General features: G+C 32.6%; 2 protein-coding genes across 5 annotated transcripts in view; one reads left to right on the top strand and one right to left on the bottom strand.

Annotated features, from left to right (window-relative positions):
* Positions 1-5,539: 5,539 nt before the first annotated feature.
* Positions 5,540-9,287, top strand: LOC100807032 (uroporphyrinogen decarboxylase 1, chloroplastic). Of its 4 annotated transcripts, none has more exons than XM_003540441.4 (6): positions 5,540-5,677; positions 5,764-5,903; positions 6,637-7,019; positions 7,101-7,385; positions 7,969-8,204; positions 8,876-9,287. In XM_003540441.4, exons 1-6 carry the CDS (start codon positions 5,658-5,660, stop codon positions 9,042-9,044), a joined length of 1,233 nt encoding a protein of 410 aa, XP_003540489.1. In that variant the 5' UTR covers positions 5,540-5,657; the 3' UTR covers positions 9,045-9,287. The 4 variants fall into 4 exon arrangements, with proteins under 4 accessions (XP_003540489.1, XP_006592936.1, XP_006592935.1 ...); XM_006592873.4 differs by having other exon boundaries at positions 5,552-5,677; positions 5,767-5,903; XM_006592872.4 differs by having other exon boundaries at positions 5,559-5,677; positions 5,761-5,903.
* Positions 9,288-10,333: 1,046 nt separating this feature from the next.
* Positions 10,334-17,117, bottom strand: part of LOC100779035 (GEM-like protein 2) — a 13,950-nt gene continuing 7,166 nt past the window's right edge. The window contains exons 3-6 of the mRNA XM_026124694.2: positions 12,638-12,806; positions 12,453-12,560; positions 11,267-11,544; positions 10,334-10,648 (exon numbers count right to left, since the gene is read on the bottom strand). Of these exons, the coding sequence (XP_025980479.1) occupies positions 10,478-10,648; positions 11,267-11,544; positions 12,453-12,560; positions 12,638-12,806 (726 nt within the window). The 3' untranslated portion in view covers positions 10,334-10,477. The remainder of the gene's footprint in view (positions 10,649-11,266; positions 11,545-12,452; positions 12,561-12,637; positions 12,807-17,117) is intronic.

Here is a 17,117-nt window from a genome sequence, read left to right as displayed (position 1 = left end):
CTTTTTTATTTTTTCAAGTTCATTCACCCAAATTTTCAAAAACTATTTTTTTCTTATTTTTATAAGTATTAAAAAAATTGACTCTTGATTTTAAAAAGACGAACCCAGAAAGTTAGACTAAACACTAAGTAAACTTATAAGCTAATTAAATAAGTTATAAATTGATTTATTTAATGTCAAACACACTCTAACATAGTTTATACTTCACGTAAAAATTACTTTTTTCCTAAAAATAAATAGTCACACACTCTCTAACACTCAATTATTGAATAAAATTTATTAAGAATTGCAAAAATTACAAGTCTTATTTGGCGAGACTAATTTTTGTTTTTTTTTTAATTTCTAATATATTTCGACCAATAATAAAGAATACATTGAAGTGTTATAAAATATATTCCTAACATCTATCTTCCTAAAATCACCTTTTTAGGTTTAAACAAAAAGGCCAATAATTTATAATTGATTTTCATAATTCTCAAGTAAATAGTTTAGACACACGACACAACTCATTGCATGCTACATATTCAACGAAATTTCAGTAGACAGAACATACAATTATAAAAGGTTTACTTCCAAATGTGAATCAACTACTTGCAAGTTAGCCATCATATCGAATGCGTAAGATTTGCAACTGAAGGATTTACAAAATTATCCGCTAGTGCAGGAGAGAAATTCACAGGACAAAAGTAAAAACCTATCACAAGGCTCCACGTCATCAACAAGTACATGAGCCTCCCAACAAACCATATTAACAAAGTGCCAATCACATTGCCTACACTTTCCTGAAGAACATCCTAATCACCAGTATGATTATCATTTATCAGTGGAATTATCAGGTTCACCCTGTGAAAAAAAACTTCACCATGTCAGCCTATTATTAAAGAAAACATAAACATCAAACCAAATAGCATAGGGCATATAAGCATCTCACTTATGATACTTACATTTGAATAATCAATGCAACCCACAACAGGAATTTTGTGTTCAACCTGTAAAAATAAACTCAGCCTAGTAAGTATTAACAATGTATTTATACACTCAATAAAAATACAGATATATCAATTAAGATTGCTCACCAAAAGCTTCCTTGAACCTGCCAAGGAGGAATCAAAATCCTTTAACACAATAGTTGGCAATTGATCAATGCCCCAACCTACAATTTTGCAGATGACCCGTGCATAGGCCCTGTGAGCTCGCTTCCTTTTTGTCTTGAGTATGGCAGTGGAGTGGTGAATTAATCCAACACAATCCTTAAACCTCTTCCATACCTTCTTCCCAATACCTCCACAAACCAAACAATAAAAATCCCCTTCTTTATGATTGCTCTCATAATATCTCCTCAAGTCACCATCTTCTGCAAACAGTTTTTCAAAGAACTTATACTCCTCACATTCTTTAGAATCATTATCTACCAGCTCATCCTCCTCCTCCTCCTCCTCATCATCATCTTCGTCCCTGTCAGAACCAGCATAATCATTGTTATCTTCATCACCGTCAGAACCAGCATCGCCAACTAAGAACTTCCGGCAAGCTTCTAATGCTTTGTGCTGCAATTGGAGCACTGCCACAGTTGCTTTCTCTTCGGCTGACAGACAATAAGTGAGAGAACATGATTTGATGTCATCAAAAGAAGGCCATCCTGAAGCTGTAGAAGAGAAACCAGCATTGGGGCTTTCACTTACCCACCCAGCACCAGAAACCAGAGATTCATGAGATTCCTACATTCAATTTTCATTAGTAACAACCAACAAGAAGTAAACATATATGGGAGTTGGGATTTGCTAGCAGCCAATATTAGTATTCCTTTGCTATTCCGATTTTCACATAATTGAAGTGTAGCCTACCACAGCTAGCAATGTTAGCCAATAATGAGGTATAACTTTCATCTTTTAAATTTAAAATGCTATCCCTTAAAAGCTAGCTCTTTGTATTTGATCTAGTAATGTGTTTAATGTGCAAGGTCAAGACAATTTCACATTATAGTAGTGATTAGGTCATTATCATATATCAAAAATTTATTCTCAATACATAAATTAGTTGACAGCATTAAAGCAACGAATTTTCCCTAAATAACATTATAACCCTGAATATATAACCTAGAAAGATACACATAGGAGGAATTCAAAATGGAGAAAAATAAAAAGAGTAAAGGTGCATGCTTCTATTCAGCATTCATAATTTTGAGATACACCGCAGTTGTCTCACCTTAACTATTTCTCCTCCATTTTCTGAACTCAGTTCCAAGACCTTTCCTTCTAGATTCTCACTTTCCTTTTCAAAACCCTGCAGAAATAGAGTTAGCATAACTGCATAAGAACCATGATAAAATATTTAACCTATTCACATCACTATGTACCCATAATTTCTTTCAGGCTTCTTTTTCTCTTCCTTAAAAAGGTGGACCTGATACATAAAAATAATTAATCTTGCTAACATTCTGATGAAACCCTATTACATGCTCCCCAGGATCATCAAGTTTACAAACATCTTTTATTAAAAGTTAAAACCACAGAAAACCAACTTTTGTAAACAGAAATCGAAAATATGCAACAAATATACTTTATTTGAACCCAAAAGCATTAAGCAGGATATTTGGGTTCAACCTGTAAAAATAAACTCAGCCTAGTAGGCATTAACAATGTATTTATACACTCAATAAAAAATACAGATATATCAATAAGGATTGCTCACCAAAAGCTTCCTTGAACATGCCAAGGAGGAATCCAAATCCTTTAACACAATAGCTGGCAATTGATCAATGTCCCAACCAAAAACTTTGCAGATGACCTGAGCATAGGCCCTGTGAGCTCTCTTCCTTTTTGTCCTTAGTATAGCAGTGGAGTGATGAATTAGTGTCTTACAATTCTTAAACCTCTTCCATACCTTCTTCCCTATACCTCCACAAACCAAACAATAAAAATCCCCTTCCTTATGATTGCTCTCATAATATCTCCTCAAGTCACCATCTTCTGCAAACACTTTTTCAAAGAACTTGTACTCCTCACATTCTTTAGAATCATAATCATCTACCAATTCGTCTTCATCCTCATCATCTTTGTCATCTTCGTCACTGTCAGAACCAGCATCCCCGACTAAGAACTTCTGGCAAGCTTCTAATGCTTTGTGCTGCAATTGCAGCACTGCCACAGTTGCTTTCTCTTCTGCTGATAGAGAATAAGTGAGAGGAGATGCTTTGATGTCATCAAAGGAAGGCCATCCTGAAGCTGTTGAAGAGACGCCAGCTTTGGGGCTTTTACATACCCATTCAGCATCAGAAACCAGAGATTCATGAGATGCCTACATTTAATTTTCATTAGTAACAACCTACAAGTAAACATTTGTGGGAGTTGGGATTTTGCTAGCGCACCCAAAATTAGTATTCCTTTGCAATTCCAATTTTCACAAAGTTGAAGAAAGTGCAGCCTACCACAGGTAGTAATGATAGCCATGAAATATAAATAACTTTCATTGTTTTCAATTTTAAAAAGCTCTTTGTATTTGATCCACTAAAGTGTTTAATGTGCATGGTCAAGAAAATTTCATACTATGTTTATCGTAGTGAATGATGAAATAAACCTCATAGATTTTGAAGGAACATCGTGTTACAGATTTTGAAGAAACAGCAAGTTACATTGCTCATAGCTTTGCTACAGGGTACCAATCCTCTACTGTGAATCTTGTAACTATTTCTCTACTATCACATAAATGCTTTTATAATTTCAACCAGAAGAAGAAAGACCATAGCTTTTCCATAGATTATATATAAAAAATTTATTCTCAAAATACATCAGTTAGCTGACAGCATTAAAGCAGCAAATTTTCCCTAAATAACATTATAACCCTGAACATATAACCTAGAACGATACACATAGGAGGAATTCAAAATGGAAAAGATAAACAAAAAGTGTAAAGGTGCATTCTTCTATTCAGCATTCATAATTTGATATGGACAGCGACTATCTCACCTTAGCTATTTCTTCCCCCTTTTCGAAACTCAGTTCGGAGACCTTTTCAGCTGGATTCTCACCTTCCTTCACAAAACTCTGCAGAAAGAAGGTTAGCATCAGAAACCAAGCCAAGATAATTTAACCTATTCACATCACTATGTACCCCACAGTTTCTTTCTAGCTTCTTTTTCTCTCCCTTGAATAAGCTGGAATGGATTCATAAAAAACAAAGTTCTAAAACATGGTCGTGACCGCCATTCCAGCTATAACATCAAGGTTTCTGGAATCTCTGAAACCACAGTTGTGGCAGCATTTGTCCATAATTTCCAGCAACATCAAGGATCGCGACGAAACCACGACCTCGACCAGAATTTAAAACCTTTATAAGAAATAAGTAACCTTGCTAACATTCTGATGAAACCCTTTTATATGTTGTTCCTCAAGCTCAGCAAGTTTATAAACATCTTTTGAACCATCAGCATTACCATTCAAAAGCAAAAGCCACACAAAACCAACTCATGCAATCACAAAAATATGCAACAAATATTCTTTAATCGAACTCAAAAGTAGCATTGCTTACCTCTGGCCCAGTTGGCTCCATCCCCACTTGGCGAGTGAGTGTTGTTAGGGTACTGTGAAAGTGAAAACGATCTTCATGGTAAAAACTGAGAAATGAGAATAGAGCTATATAACTTATCATCAAATTATTTTATTTTAAGTGAACACTATTTTAGTGTTAATATTATTCATGCCAATATATAATTGCGAAAGTAATTAATAGAAAATTTGTGTATAAAAAGTATTAAAATTATTTTTTAATGAAATAACAAGAAAATATTATGTAAAAGTAAAAAAATATAAATCGATAGAGTAAAATATTGATCAAATTTTACAAATTCTTACATGTGTGCTAAAATTTTACAAATTCTTATATATGTGCTAAAATTAAAGTTATACGATTAATTTGAATCAATAATTAATTTAAACCTAAATGTACACTTTTATTTTATTTGAATGGAAATAAACAAAAAAAATTGTTGACTTTTCTTATAGATAGCATTTTAATTAAAAAATTGATTTTCCTTCAAATCCACCGAAACGGTCCATTATTAGGATGATTGTAATTTTATGCATGTAACAATATTTACAGAAAGTGTCAACCGTTATTTCTATATAATTAATATGATAATAATTAATAATTAAGAAATCACAATTCCTAATTCAAATTTTACAAATTCTTATATATGTGTTAAAATTTAAAATAATTTATAGCATTGTTAAAAAGGCAAACATTTACGATATGCATGACATGTGTCTCTTGAATATATGTTTATAAATAAAAATTTAATTTCATAAAATTATTTTGTTTCATTTTTTTATTATAAGTAAGAACTCTCACTTTAGATTTGTTGAAATATAATCATTTAACTTACTGCTCACCTAACACATAATTTACAGTATATATATGTGTGTGTGGTTAAAATAGATTAATTTTTAATAATAAATAATTCCTAACATAAAATTTTGAGAAAAAAATATATATTTAAAATTCATGAAAACTCAGAAATATGTTCTAGTGAATGATATATAGAACAGAATTGAATGTTGGCGCGTGGTTCTCATCTGGTGTGTCTGTCCCCACTGGAGAAGATCAGCCTCAGATAAGGAAACGAAACATAGGAATCGCTTTCTTTGCTCTTTCCCAACCCAATGGCTACTTCCATTAACAGGTTTTCCCCCATCTCTCTCTCTCTCACACACATACTTTCTCTCATGAAATTCAATTTAACTTTGTGAATTTTCTCGTTTGAAGCAGCAGTGCTCTGGGGTGGAAACATTCCTCCTTGTTCGTACAATCTAATAATGGCTTTAACGTGGCTTCGCCTCCTTTCAAACATAAACCGCCACGCTCCTCCAAGTTTTCTCTCACTTGCTCTGCCGCTTCCTCTTCTTCTGGTACCTTCCATTTCTTCCTTCCCTTTTGCTTTTTCAACTCTATTAAGGAACTGTGTATCTGTGTTTTTTGTTAATTTTGCTCAATTTTGACTTGGGTTCATTTGGCGTGGTTGTTTTGCAGTGGAAATTTAGTTGCTTTATCTATATGCGATGCACTGTGAAATTCCAATAATTTAGATGTTGCTTGTTAGCACGGTTCATTTATGATGCTAGAAAAAGGGTAATTCGGATATCAAATGAAGTATTATAGGGATTGTTGAATACTTGATTTTGATTGAAATTGAATGAATGAAGGGGAAAAGAAAATAATGTTTTTTGAAGAGTAAACTTAGCTGCCATTTGTGCCCGAGGTTTAAATTGCGGTTGGTCAGTTACAGTTGTGGTTTCATTGCAATCCTTGATATTGTAGAAAATTATGGTTAAATGCAGCTGATGCGGCTGCAATTGAAGTTGCGGAGACCCCCCCTAAACCTTGACATTGCGATGCAATTAGAATCGAGTTTGCAAACCGTTTTTTTTTTATATGGTCTCAGAAGGTACATTTAACTTAGTTTCACAAATTTGCGACAAAAGGGAGGAGAAACTTATGTTGTTCAATGTTCAAACGTTTCCATTGAAGAGTGTTGTGAGAATTTATCTGCTGCCTTTTTTTGTCTCACATGCAGACATGTCACTACAAATATACAGAAATTGACTTGGGTGCTGTGTTGGTTTTTATTTTAATTTTATTCAGATCCACTATTGGTTAAGGCTGCTAGGGGGGATCCTGTTAGTCGTCCTCCGGCATGGATGATGCGCCAGGCCGGAAGGTACATGGCTGTTTACAAAAAGCTTGCTGAGAAATATCCATCCTTCCGAGAGAGGTCAGAGACAACTGATCTCATTGTGGAAATTTCTTTGCAGCCTTGGAATGCTTTCAGGCCTGATGGAGTAATTATCTTCTCGGACATCCTTACACCACTTCCTGCGTTTGGAGTTGATTTTGACATAGAAGAAGTAAGGGGACCTGTTATACATTCGCCCATTCGTTCTGAGGAAGGATTAAAGGTTTTACATCCAATTGACCTGGACAGGCTTAAATTTGTTGGAGATTCACTAAAGATACTGCGCCAAGAGGTAAAATTTAGTTGCATCTCCTCATTTATGTCCCGGCCATTCTTCTAACCTGTTTCCCTTTCTAATTCTTTTTTTATTTAGGTTGGTGGTCATGCAGCTGTTTTGGGTTTTGTGGGAGCACCTTGGACAATAGCAACATATATAGTGGAAGGGGGTACAACACGCACATATACAACCATTAAGAGCATGTGCCACACTGCCCCACATGTATTGAGGACTTTGCTTTCTCATTTGACGCAGGCAATAGCTGATTACGTTATTTTCCAAGTGGAGTCTGGGGCTCATTGCATACAAATATTTGATTCATGGGGTGGACAACTACCACCTGAAATGTGGGAACGCTGGTCAAAGCCTTATATCAAAGAGGTAACAGAAAAAAAAATCTCCATTTGCCTGATGAAATTGTTTTTTAATTTTTTAAACTTCGCAATTTGGAATTCTTGTTATTAAGCCTTCACTTATGTTATAAGTATAAATGCTTTGGCTTTAACCAAGTTCATTAGTTGAAAAAGGAAAAAGAATGTAGCTTGCTGAGTTTTGCAACAATTAACCAATTGTGTCAAGCTAAAGTTATATTGTTCCTAACTTCCAAGCTTCGATGATTTTTCTTGGTTGGTTGACTTGGTAAACATATGATTAGATGATCAGTTTAAAGCTTTTAATTTGTAATTTTTGTGGGAAAATAAAAATAAAAAAAACTTATTACATGTGAGCCTTGATTAATAAATAAGCTCACTGGATGTTGATATTGTTGTGCTCTACTGCTCTTGACTTTGGGGAGAAAAATCCAAATCAGAGGCTACTTTATTTTTATATATTTTATTGAGATTAATATTGTTGTCAGTATCTTTTTGCAATACATAAACTCAAGGTTGGGTTGTGGGTACTATATTGCCTCCTTTTTTTTCCCTCCCTTTTTGCCATGATGTACTGCTTGCTGAATTTCCAGATTGTAAATTTGGTCAAGAAAAAATGCCCTGGGGTACCAATTGTTCTTTATATAAACGGAAATGGTGGTCTTCTTGAGCGTATGAAAGACACCGGAGTTGATGTTATAGGGCTAGACTGGACAGTGGATATGGCAGATGGAAGAAGAAGATTGGGTAGTGGGATAGGTGTTCAGGGAAATGTGGACCCTGCCTACTTATTCTCCCCTCTTGATGCCCTGACTGAAGAAATTCAGAGGTTGGTGACATAATATCTCTGTGCCTCAGTATTCATGAAGTCATTCCATATGGTTTTTGGCTTATAGAACTAGACAACCATTACTTGTCCTGTTGTCCATATAAGCATCATTCACTTTAGTCATCAAATTTATTTTTTGCAAGCAAATGTCTAGGCTGCATATTTTCTGTTGATGATCCAGTGTCTAAGCTAGACTATAAGAGAGGTTATCAAAAAGGATCTCGAACTTAATGATTTGGATAGAAGTATGGTACTTGATAGAACATTATGGCGGAAGTTGATCCATGTAGCTGACCCCACCTAGTGGGATAAGGCGTTGTTGTTGTTGTTGTTGTTGTTGTATCCAGTGTCTAAGCTGTATTGTGTAGTTGAACCACCTGCTAATTGCTTAATTAACTGCATAATTGAAAATAATTAAATGGGCAAGGACAACTAACAAAAAAGGAGAGAAACATTCCTTACAGAATTGTAGCTATATGTTATTTATATTATAAGTTCCAAAATAATGAATTAGTTCAATCAGACTTCTGTATTTGAGAAAGGCAACAGTCACTGCATGTTATGCTACTGGTGTTGTGTCCAACTGAACCCTTCATAGTCATCATAACTGAGAATGGAAAATGAGTTGTACCAATGAATTATCTTGACTTAATATGATAATTATTTGTCAGGGTTGTGAGGTGTGCGGGACCTAGACGGCATATCCTTAATCTCGGACATGGTGTTCTTGTTGGCACACCTGAAGAAGCTGTTGCACATTTCTTTGAAGTAGCTAGGAGCTTGCAGTTTGACACACTTTTTCAAAACAATACTGCAAAAGGCCCTAATCTTGTAACTTAAGAACAAATGTCATTAGTGTTGCTTACTTGCTTCTTGTTTTACTTTGTCTTGGAGTTAGTTCAAGCCCTTCTCGAAAGGAAGAGTGTAGGCTTAGTCCTTTATTCTTATGCTTCTATGAAATGATCAAAAGTCTGAGGATGCACATTGCTGTACCGGCTTAGATGAAGTTGTGATTTTACATTCTGCTGTATTTATAATTGATTATGATAAATTAATTGGAGGCTTCCTTCCATTTTGGTAAAATCTTCTTAACTTGGGGTGGCACCCTGTCTTTGTAGTTTGTACTAATATTTTATTTTATTTCAAAGAATTATTTAATTTATACTTTGTTATTGCCTGTCTGTTCAAATTGTATATGACCTACACATTTCACATTCTTTTTAAATTTACAAAACAATAATAATAATAATCTAAAAGATAGTTATTTTTCTAATTTTACTATTCTTTTAAAAATATCATAGAGAAAATTATTTTCTAAAAATTTCCCAAACATGCCCAAATAAACCTTAAAGTCTTTGTGATTGGTTTTCAAAGAAATTCGAACAACGACTTTCTTAAATAAAAAACACTAGTGAGAAACTATAGCATGCATTATTTTATTTGGGATTAAATATGATTTTGTTCCTCTAAATATTGACTCATTAATTTTGGTTCTCCAAATATAATTTTATTGCATTTGGTCTCTAGAATTTTTAAAATTTCTCTTTTAAGCCCTTTTAATTTTCTCTGTGAGAAGTTTACCACGTTATCATTTCTTCCTTACATAATTTTTAATGTGATGTGGCTTCCATGTCACATTTTTTCTAGTCAAATTAATAAGTAATAAAAATAAAGAAATTGAAACAAATGTTCCCCATGTTATTTGAAGACCTGAATTCTTTTACCCAAATACGTAATCCCTAGAGAAAATATTTAACTGTTTTTTAATTAAAAAAAATCAAATTCCATATCAAATTAATTGTGGGTAATTTGGATGCTGATTGGAATCTCTTTAACCCTAATATCTAATCCTAAGAGAAAATATTTAACTGTTTTTAATTTAAAAAAATCAAATTCCATGTCAAATTAATTGTGGGTAATTTGGATTCTGACCGGAGTGTCCTAAACATGCCATTTAAACAAAGTAAAAAAAAAGGATTTAATTTTAAAAATTTGAGAGGCCAAATACAATGAAATTATTATATATGGAGGACAAAAATCAATATGGGGTCAATATTTTATATTTGGAAGAATAAAATTATATTTAATCCTTTAATTTTTGTTTTTTGGGTTTAACTCGGTGGTGAAGGTACATTGAAGAGTTATCTCATTATGTTAAGGTCTGTTTGAGCCTTCAACTTAAAAAAAGAAAAAGAAAAGTATATGTACATTGAAGAGAATCTAATTAAGCACACAGGTGGAAGTGTTACTACAAGAACACTGGAATGATTGCCTTAATGCTTTAGAGCCTCGTTTACAGCCTTGAGAGCCTTGTCATATGAGAAAAAACCCATGAAATGGAACTCATAGCCATCTGTTGTGATAACCTGCATGCGTTTTTCTGATGGATTCAATCCATTTGTGACAGAACTGACTTTGCTCAACTGATCCAGCAGCACTATCACCTAGATGTTCCACACAAAAATCAGTACTCCATCCCACAAAGTTCCTCCTATTATCATTGCAATGATGCTAAATTAGGAAATCCAGAGTTTTATGCTCTCAATTCTCAAATTATACAACTCAATTAGCACTTGTCTAGTTTAAATTATTACAATAAACACTATCTTACTTATATGATATATTTTAAGTAATTTTTCATTGTCATTGAATCTTAGTATTTAACACAACCTATATAATTCACGATTCAAAAATTAGCATGACAAATAATTCATCACGAAAAAAAGGACTAGCTAAGCTGAGATAACTAATTAAAACGTATTTAATACTAATAAAAAATACTAATACAATACGAATAGAACTGTCTTTTCATATAAATATCCCTTCAACACAACATAGGTCATCAAAAGAATGAATATTTACTCTTTTATTATCAATCAAATTTAGATGTAATGTAGGGCACAACTCCTAAAAAATTGATTGCTTAACCTTTGGTATGAATTTTCAAGTTTAGATGGTGTCTGTTTTCCTGTAACTTAATAAATAGTGTGTGAATATCATCCGTAAAACTAATTCATGTGAACTGCATAAAAATATAACTAGGCAATGAGGTGAAAAGGTACCTTATAATAAACGCATTCATGCTGCTGCAGGGAGAATGGATGATGGCACAATGGAGAGTCACTGCAAAATGCTAATCTTTTGGTGGATATATAAAGTGTTCCAATTAGAGGTCCAGAGTTTGTTGATATGTAGCAAGCACATGGCTGTAAGAGCTTCTCTCCTGGAAAAACCCCAAATGTTTGTTGAAATAGCTTATCAGGTCCTCCTGATGTAAGCACCTTTGTTCCTTGAATAAGTCTAGCAATTGCAGCATCAGCTGGCCTAGAACTAACTCTTACTGAATACACAAAATAGATTTCCATTAGAATTGAATCAGGATGTCAAGCACTTAAATGGATTCCATATAAGTAAATAACTATGGTCCAACTTGGATTAGCTTCTAGCTTATGTAAGCTTTTAGTCAAGTATTTTATTGTTAACTATAAGAAAAGTTATAGGAGTACAAGTTTTCGAAAAAGTTAGAGAGTATATATAAGTTAATTTTAACCTAGTGACTTTTTTTTAGAGAATCTTGGAAAAAGTTTTTTCTTTCTTGTAAATTTGGGATTTGATACTACACAATATGTTCAAAATATTTGGGGATCTACTTTATTACGTAAGTGGATTCTTGACTTTTCTATCATGAGATAAGTAAATAATTTTTATTGTATAGACTCAACCTTGTTAATTTATTCTTATTGTGCTTCTTTTTCAATTAGATCTTTTATCCATAGAAAAAGAGAGAAGTTTAATTGATTTTACTTCTTTGATTTATTTTATTTTCTTCTCTTGTTTTGTTGAGAAGTTTATACACACTAAATTTAATATCAAAGAGCAAGGGAACTTTTCTGTGTTTTGAATAAGAGTTACTCAAGATCTATAACATCTTTAAAATTGCACTTCACTATGAGAATTTGGGTAAGGTGTTTTTTATAGAGTTACATCATCAGGACTATGACTACTTGGGAGGGTGCACATGGAGCAACCCTTTATTATTTATTTGGTATAAGTTAAATTGGTGATTGGTTTAGCATGCAAAAAACATGGGGCAAGCCTCTAATATTTATTTTGTGTGTGTATGATTTGGTACAAGAAAAAATATCATATATTCAACTTCCAAGTGAAGCTGGACAAGCTTATGAATATTTCATGAAGAAGCAAATATTACCAAAAGGACTGAAAAAGAAAAAGCAGAAGAAAACTCACCGTGATTCCGTATATTGCCAACCATGGTCTCGGCTTGTTTGGTTGCTTCTTCAACCTTCTTGCCATAATGATTTATTGCACCATATATTTTATCCATTGGATTGGGACCTGAAACCATAACTGGAACATAAGCAAAACACGAATAAACTTAGTTATAAGAACACAATCTCTTGGAAATCACTCACGTTTTGATTCTGCAGGGGAAACGGGAGCAGGGAAAATGTAACAGTAATCTCTGTGTGATAACTCATCATTCTCTTGTTTAGAGAACCAAGAGAGCTTGACACTGCTAGGTACAAAGTTTGATGGAGGAGGGAAGAGAGAGATAGGAAAGGAATACGCACAAGATGGTAGCTAGAGAAAAGAAAAGATAGAAGAGAGAAGAGGAGGGTGGGGACGTAGGGAGAGTAGCTAGAGAAGAATGTAGGGCCAATATACTTATGTGAATTTGAATGCAGATTTGGAGAAAAATTGAAAAAGAAGAGAGAAAAATATGAGATCACACTAGTGATATGAATGAGAGATAAAGAGAATAAATGAATATTAAGAAAATGTTGCAGAAAAAGAATAGAATGATTTAAGTAACTTATTGTATGCACTCATTTGCATGCCACGACATTAATGAGTATATACTAACAGCAAAGCCTCGTCTCTCTAAGTGTGATCAACTACATGGATTGCACAATTTCATTTAACTTAAGATCAAGGCTTCACGGATATTATTTGAGTTTTTTTTTTATGACTTCCTTCAATTTCTTTCTTGATCTCCACTTATCTCTTTTTCATATGATAAAAATCATGAGATCTATTCTTCTAGTGACCTTCTTTTTATATGTTCAAAATCATTTTAATTGATCTTTTGTCATCTTTTCTTTAATTGGCGGCCTTCTCCTTCCATACAATCATTTTTGTATCCTATACTTTTTTATGCGGCCTCACATTTATCTTAATATTTTTGTGTTTTTCTTTTTGATTCACTACCATATAATATACAATGTAATACGACAAAAATTATCTTAGAGTTCGTTAGATACTTTGTTATCTCCCGATGCCTTTTTCTATTTTAGTATCTTGCAATCTATCTTATGTGACATTCTCATTAATTTTCTCATCATTTTATATTACTAATCCCAAATATTTAAACTTCTAAACTGTGGTATGTCATATCTATTTTAGATCAAGACATGTTACTCTCGTCTCTTCCTAAAATTGCAATGCTCTATCTTCCTCCTAGTTAAGTGAAACCTTTGTTGCCAAATTCTGAATAACAAACCATTTCTATTGCACCTGAATAAATAGTAGTGACTTACTGCTTGCATGGTTGGGTATATGTTTATCGGATCAATTGGAATCAATGATTCATCAGTCATCATCAATAACCATGATTATTGTGGATTTACCCAAAAACAAAATATCCAATAGTACCATTTCTTTCTTTCTTTTTTCATAAAAAAGTAATTATAGTGTAAAAGTGAACCAATCAGACGAGTTACACTTGTGAAACACGGTAATGCAGATGTTGAGTAATATTTCAATTCATCATGTTTATGAAGTTGGAGTTGGGTTTCATTTAAGAGCTAAGTTCAAATTTGTTGCCCATGGTGTACAAAAATGATTTCATATGCTGTTGGTTTGCAGTGTCTGCAAGAATAATGTCAAAGCTTGAAAGAATTTATGTGCAAGCCTCTGTTTGATTTTATGAATGTTGAACTATGTGTATTCTACAAAAGAAAATATTCTGAACTATATTCGAAATGGTATGTGAGTGGTTTTGAGTAACTGGGAATTAAGTATTGCTAGAAATGTGATGGCGAATAGATTCAAGATATAAAGGAACAACGCCAAAAGAGAGATGCTGCCTCTTCAGAATATGATGCTAAAAAGCAGTTTGAAAACAAAATTATAAAGCATATATGTAGATTTTTGCCCTTACAACCAATTAAAAATCACTTTAAGTGTGACTTTTAAAATAACATCTTACCATGCATAATAGTTTATGATTAAATATCATTTTAAAATTTTTTATACTATATCTAAATTAAATTGCAACAGTCATGCAACTTGAAATTTTGTGGAGATTTGCTAGATGAATAAAATATGGTGATAGAAAATAGAAACTATACTAAATAATAATATAAACCCACATAATATATGGACAACTTAAATTCTTAACATGAGAAAAGGTTGAAATGAACTGTTAGAATTCAAAATATTAGTGTATGACAACGAGGTATTCCGCTGATCAGTACTGCAATTGTGTTACCCTATAACAGTAGCTCATGGTTTTAGTTAGTATCCTGTTGAATGGGCCATTCTTCAGTCAAAAAACCATTTTGTTCTTTAGGAACTCTAAATATCCGCAGTTCTTCATGTATCAGAGCTTTTAACCCTTTGTGGCTTCGCTATTTGTTTAAAAAATAGAGACTAAATTATTCGGTTGATCCTTTATCTTTATTTTAAGTTTTATTTTTGTTCAGCTTATTTTTTAAAAGTTACAAAATATTCCTTATTTAAGTAATTTTTTATAGCATGTTAGTCCAAAGAAAAACTGAAAAAGACATTACTTCATGTATAAACATGCTATAAAAAAAATTACTCAAGAACCATTTTATGACTTTTAATAAATAAGGAATCATTTTATAATTTCTCAAAACTAAGAGACCAAGACCTAAAGTAAGAATAAGGGACCAATGAAATAATTTAGCCAAAAATACACACCTATAATTTTTTGATCTAATTGACGCCTATAATAAAGAACAATATCATCCAGCAAAAAATAAATAAATAAATAAGAGCAACGTTCCGATCACCATTTATGATGGATCATATTGAAAGTTACTAATTGGAATCTTTAAGCATGTTGGCATGGTTCGATCACCGTTTATGATGGAACAAACAATTAAACCTTTTGAGTTTATTATTTCCTGAGAAAAAAAGGACCTGTCTCTTTAGACCAGAAAGAAGAACCGCAATCTAGTTTAAATAATTCAATTTTATTTCTGCATATAAAATTATAGCTAGCCAACACACGGGGACATTAGAACATGAACATTTTGAACCACTAAGATCAGCCTAGTAATGAGGTTTAGAATAATATTCATGACGTGATAGATTCAAATCTTAGTGTTATTATTATCCACCAAAAAAAGAACACGAACATTTGGGTGGTGACAGCCAGCTGCTATGGTTGCCTTTTGTTTGTGTCGCTAGATTTACTCAAATGAAACCAATGACTCAACAATGGCTGTTTATACTGTAATGGCCATATACACCTTGGTTTCAATGTTTCATTACAGCAAAGGCAGTAATTTTATAATGCATTCGCCTATGTCGTCTCAGTTGTCGCTTTTGACTTGGAATTATTTCAAGATATTTTTCCAATTTTTATTTATTTTTTTCACTTTGAAAGATAATATATAAAGATTTAAAATATAATGATTTTTCTTATTTATATTTAATTTTTTTAATATAATTTCAACCATTATTTTCATCTATTTATAATAAATGCGTAAAATATTAATTAGTTGAAATTAACGTTATTTATTGGTTGGCTAAATATTAAATAAAAACGAACCGTTTTCTAGGTTATTTAGTATCATGTATGAAGGACAAGATAGCATAAATTGACAACTTGAATCAAGGTTATACGACCAACTCACACTTCATAATACATGGAAGATTTTTATATGCCATATCTAGTCCATAAACGTACGTATAAAAAAAGATGGGCCTCAGACCCTCCTTCTAACAAAAAATAAGACGTATATAAAACTTGTTACATTACATTATGCATCTAAAAAAAACTTTGGGGGTTAAATTTTAGTAAAACGTTGTTTTATTATTATTATTATTATTATTGCTGCTAAGCGAATGGTGACGACCTCAACAGAAAAGATGCTGTTCTGTTATCGACAAATATAATGTTATATTATAAGAGAAAAAGACAATAAATTAATTTAATGAAAAATATATACATAATGATATTATGCTCCCTCCCTAAATGAAATTGACATTTCTATTTTTCTTTTCTTTTCGTGGTATTGCTGTATCACGTTGCAAGCTAGTTCTGAAACAGAAATTCTATGAAAAAATTGTAATCTTTGCAAAAATCCGATGAAGAAGTTGCTAGCTCCTTCTCGATCTGTGAAACCATCTTAACCTAGAAACATAAATATTCTGCCATTCGATCATCTGCTATATGTGTACTACATAGTTTTCCCTCAGACCCTCACCAGTATTATAATCACAGATAAAGTTCAAAGTTCAAACCATGAAAGATATATTATTTGAATAGAATTCATGAGTCCTACTTGGAACAAATTGTAAAAAATAATTTTTAGCTACCCCTTTACCAAGTTAAACAATTTGCAAAGGAGACTGGAGGAGAAGAATATGAATTGTACTATAAGCCAAACCAATCATAAATTTATTGCAAACTTCTGAATTCATTATACAGCGATATTCTCCTCTACACTGAGGACATAAACAAACCAAACCTCATTGCAATCAGATACTCCAATTAATTAGGAGTTAATTGAAGTATACAAAGTACAAACTACAAAACCAAGGCTTTATTATATACTAATTAGGCACCTTAATGTATCCCACTTGTTTGGAATTAGCCACTCTAGTTAGTGTTTGTAGATCAAAAGCTATCCAACACAC

Source organism: Glycine max, chromosome 12 (genome assembly GCF_000004515.6).
Source record: "Glycine max cultivar Williams 82 chromosome 12, Glycine_max_v4.0, whole genome shotgun sequence".
NCBI lineage: Eukaryota > Viridiplantae > Streptophyta > Magnoliopsida > Fabales > Fabaceae > Glycine > Glycine max.
The sequence above is the reverse complement of the archived record's forward strand: the minus strand, read 5'-3'. Positions and strand labels throughout refer to the sequence as shown.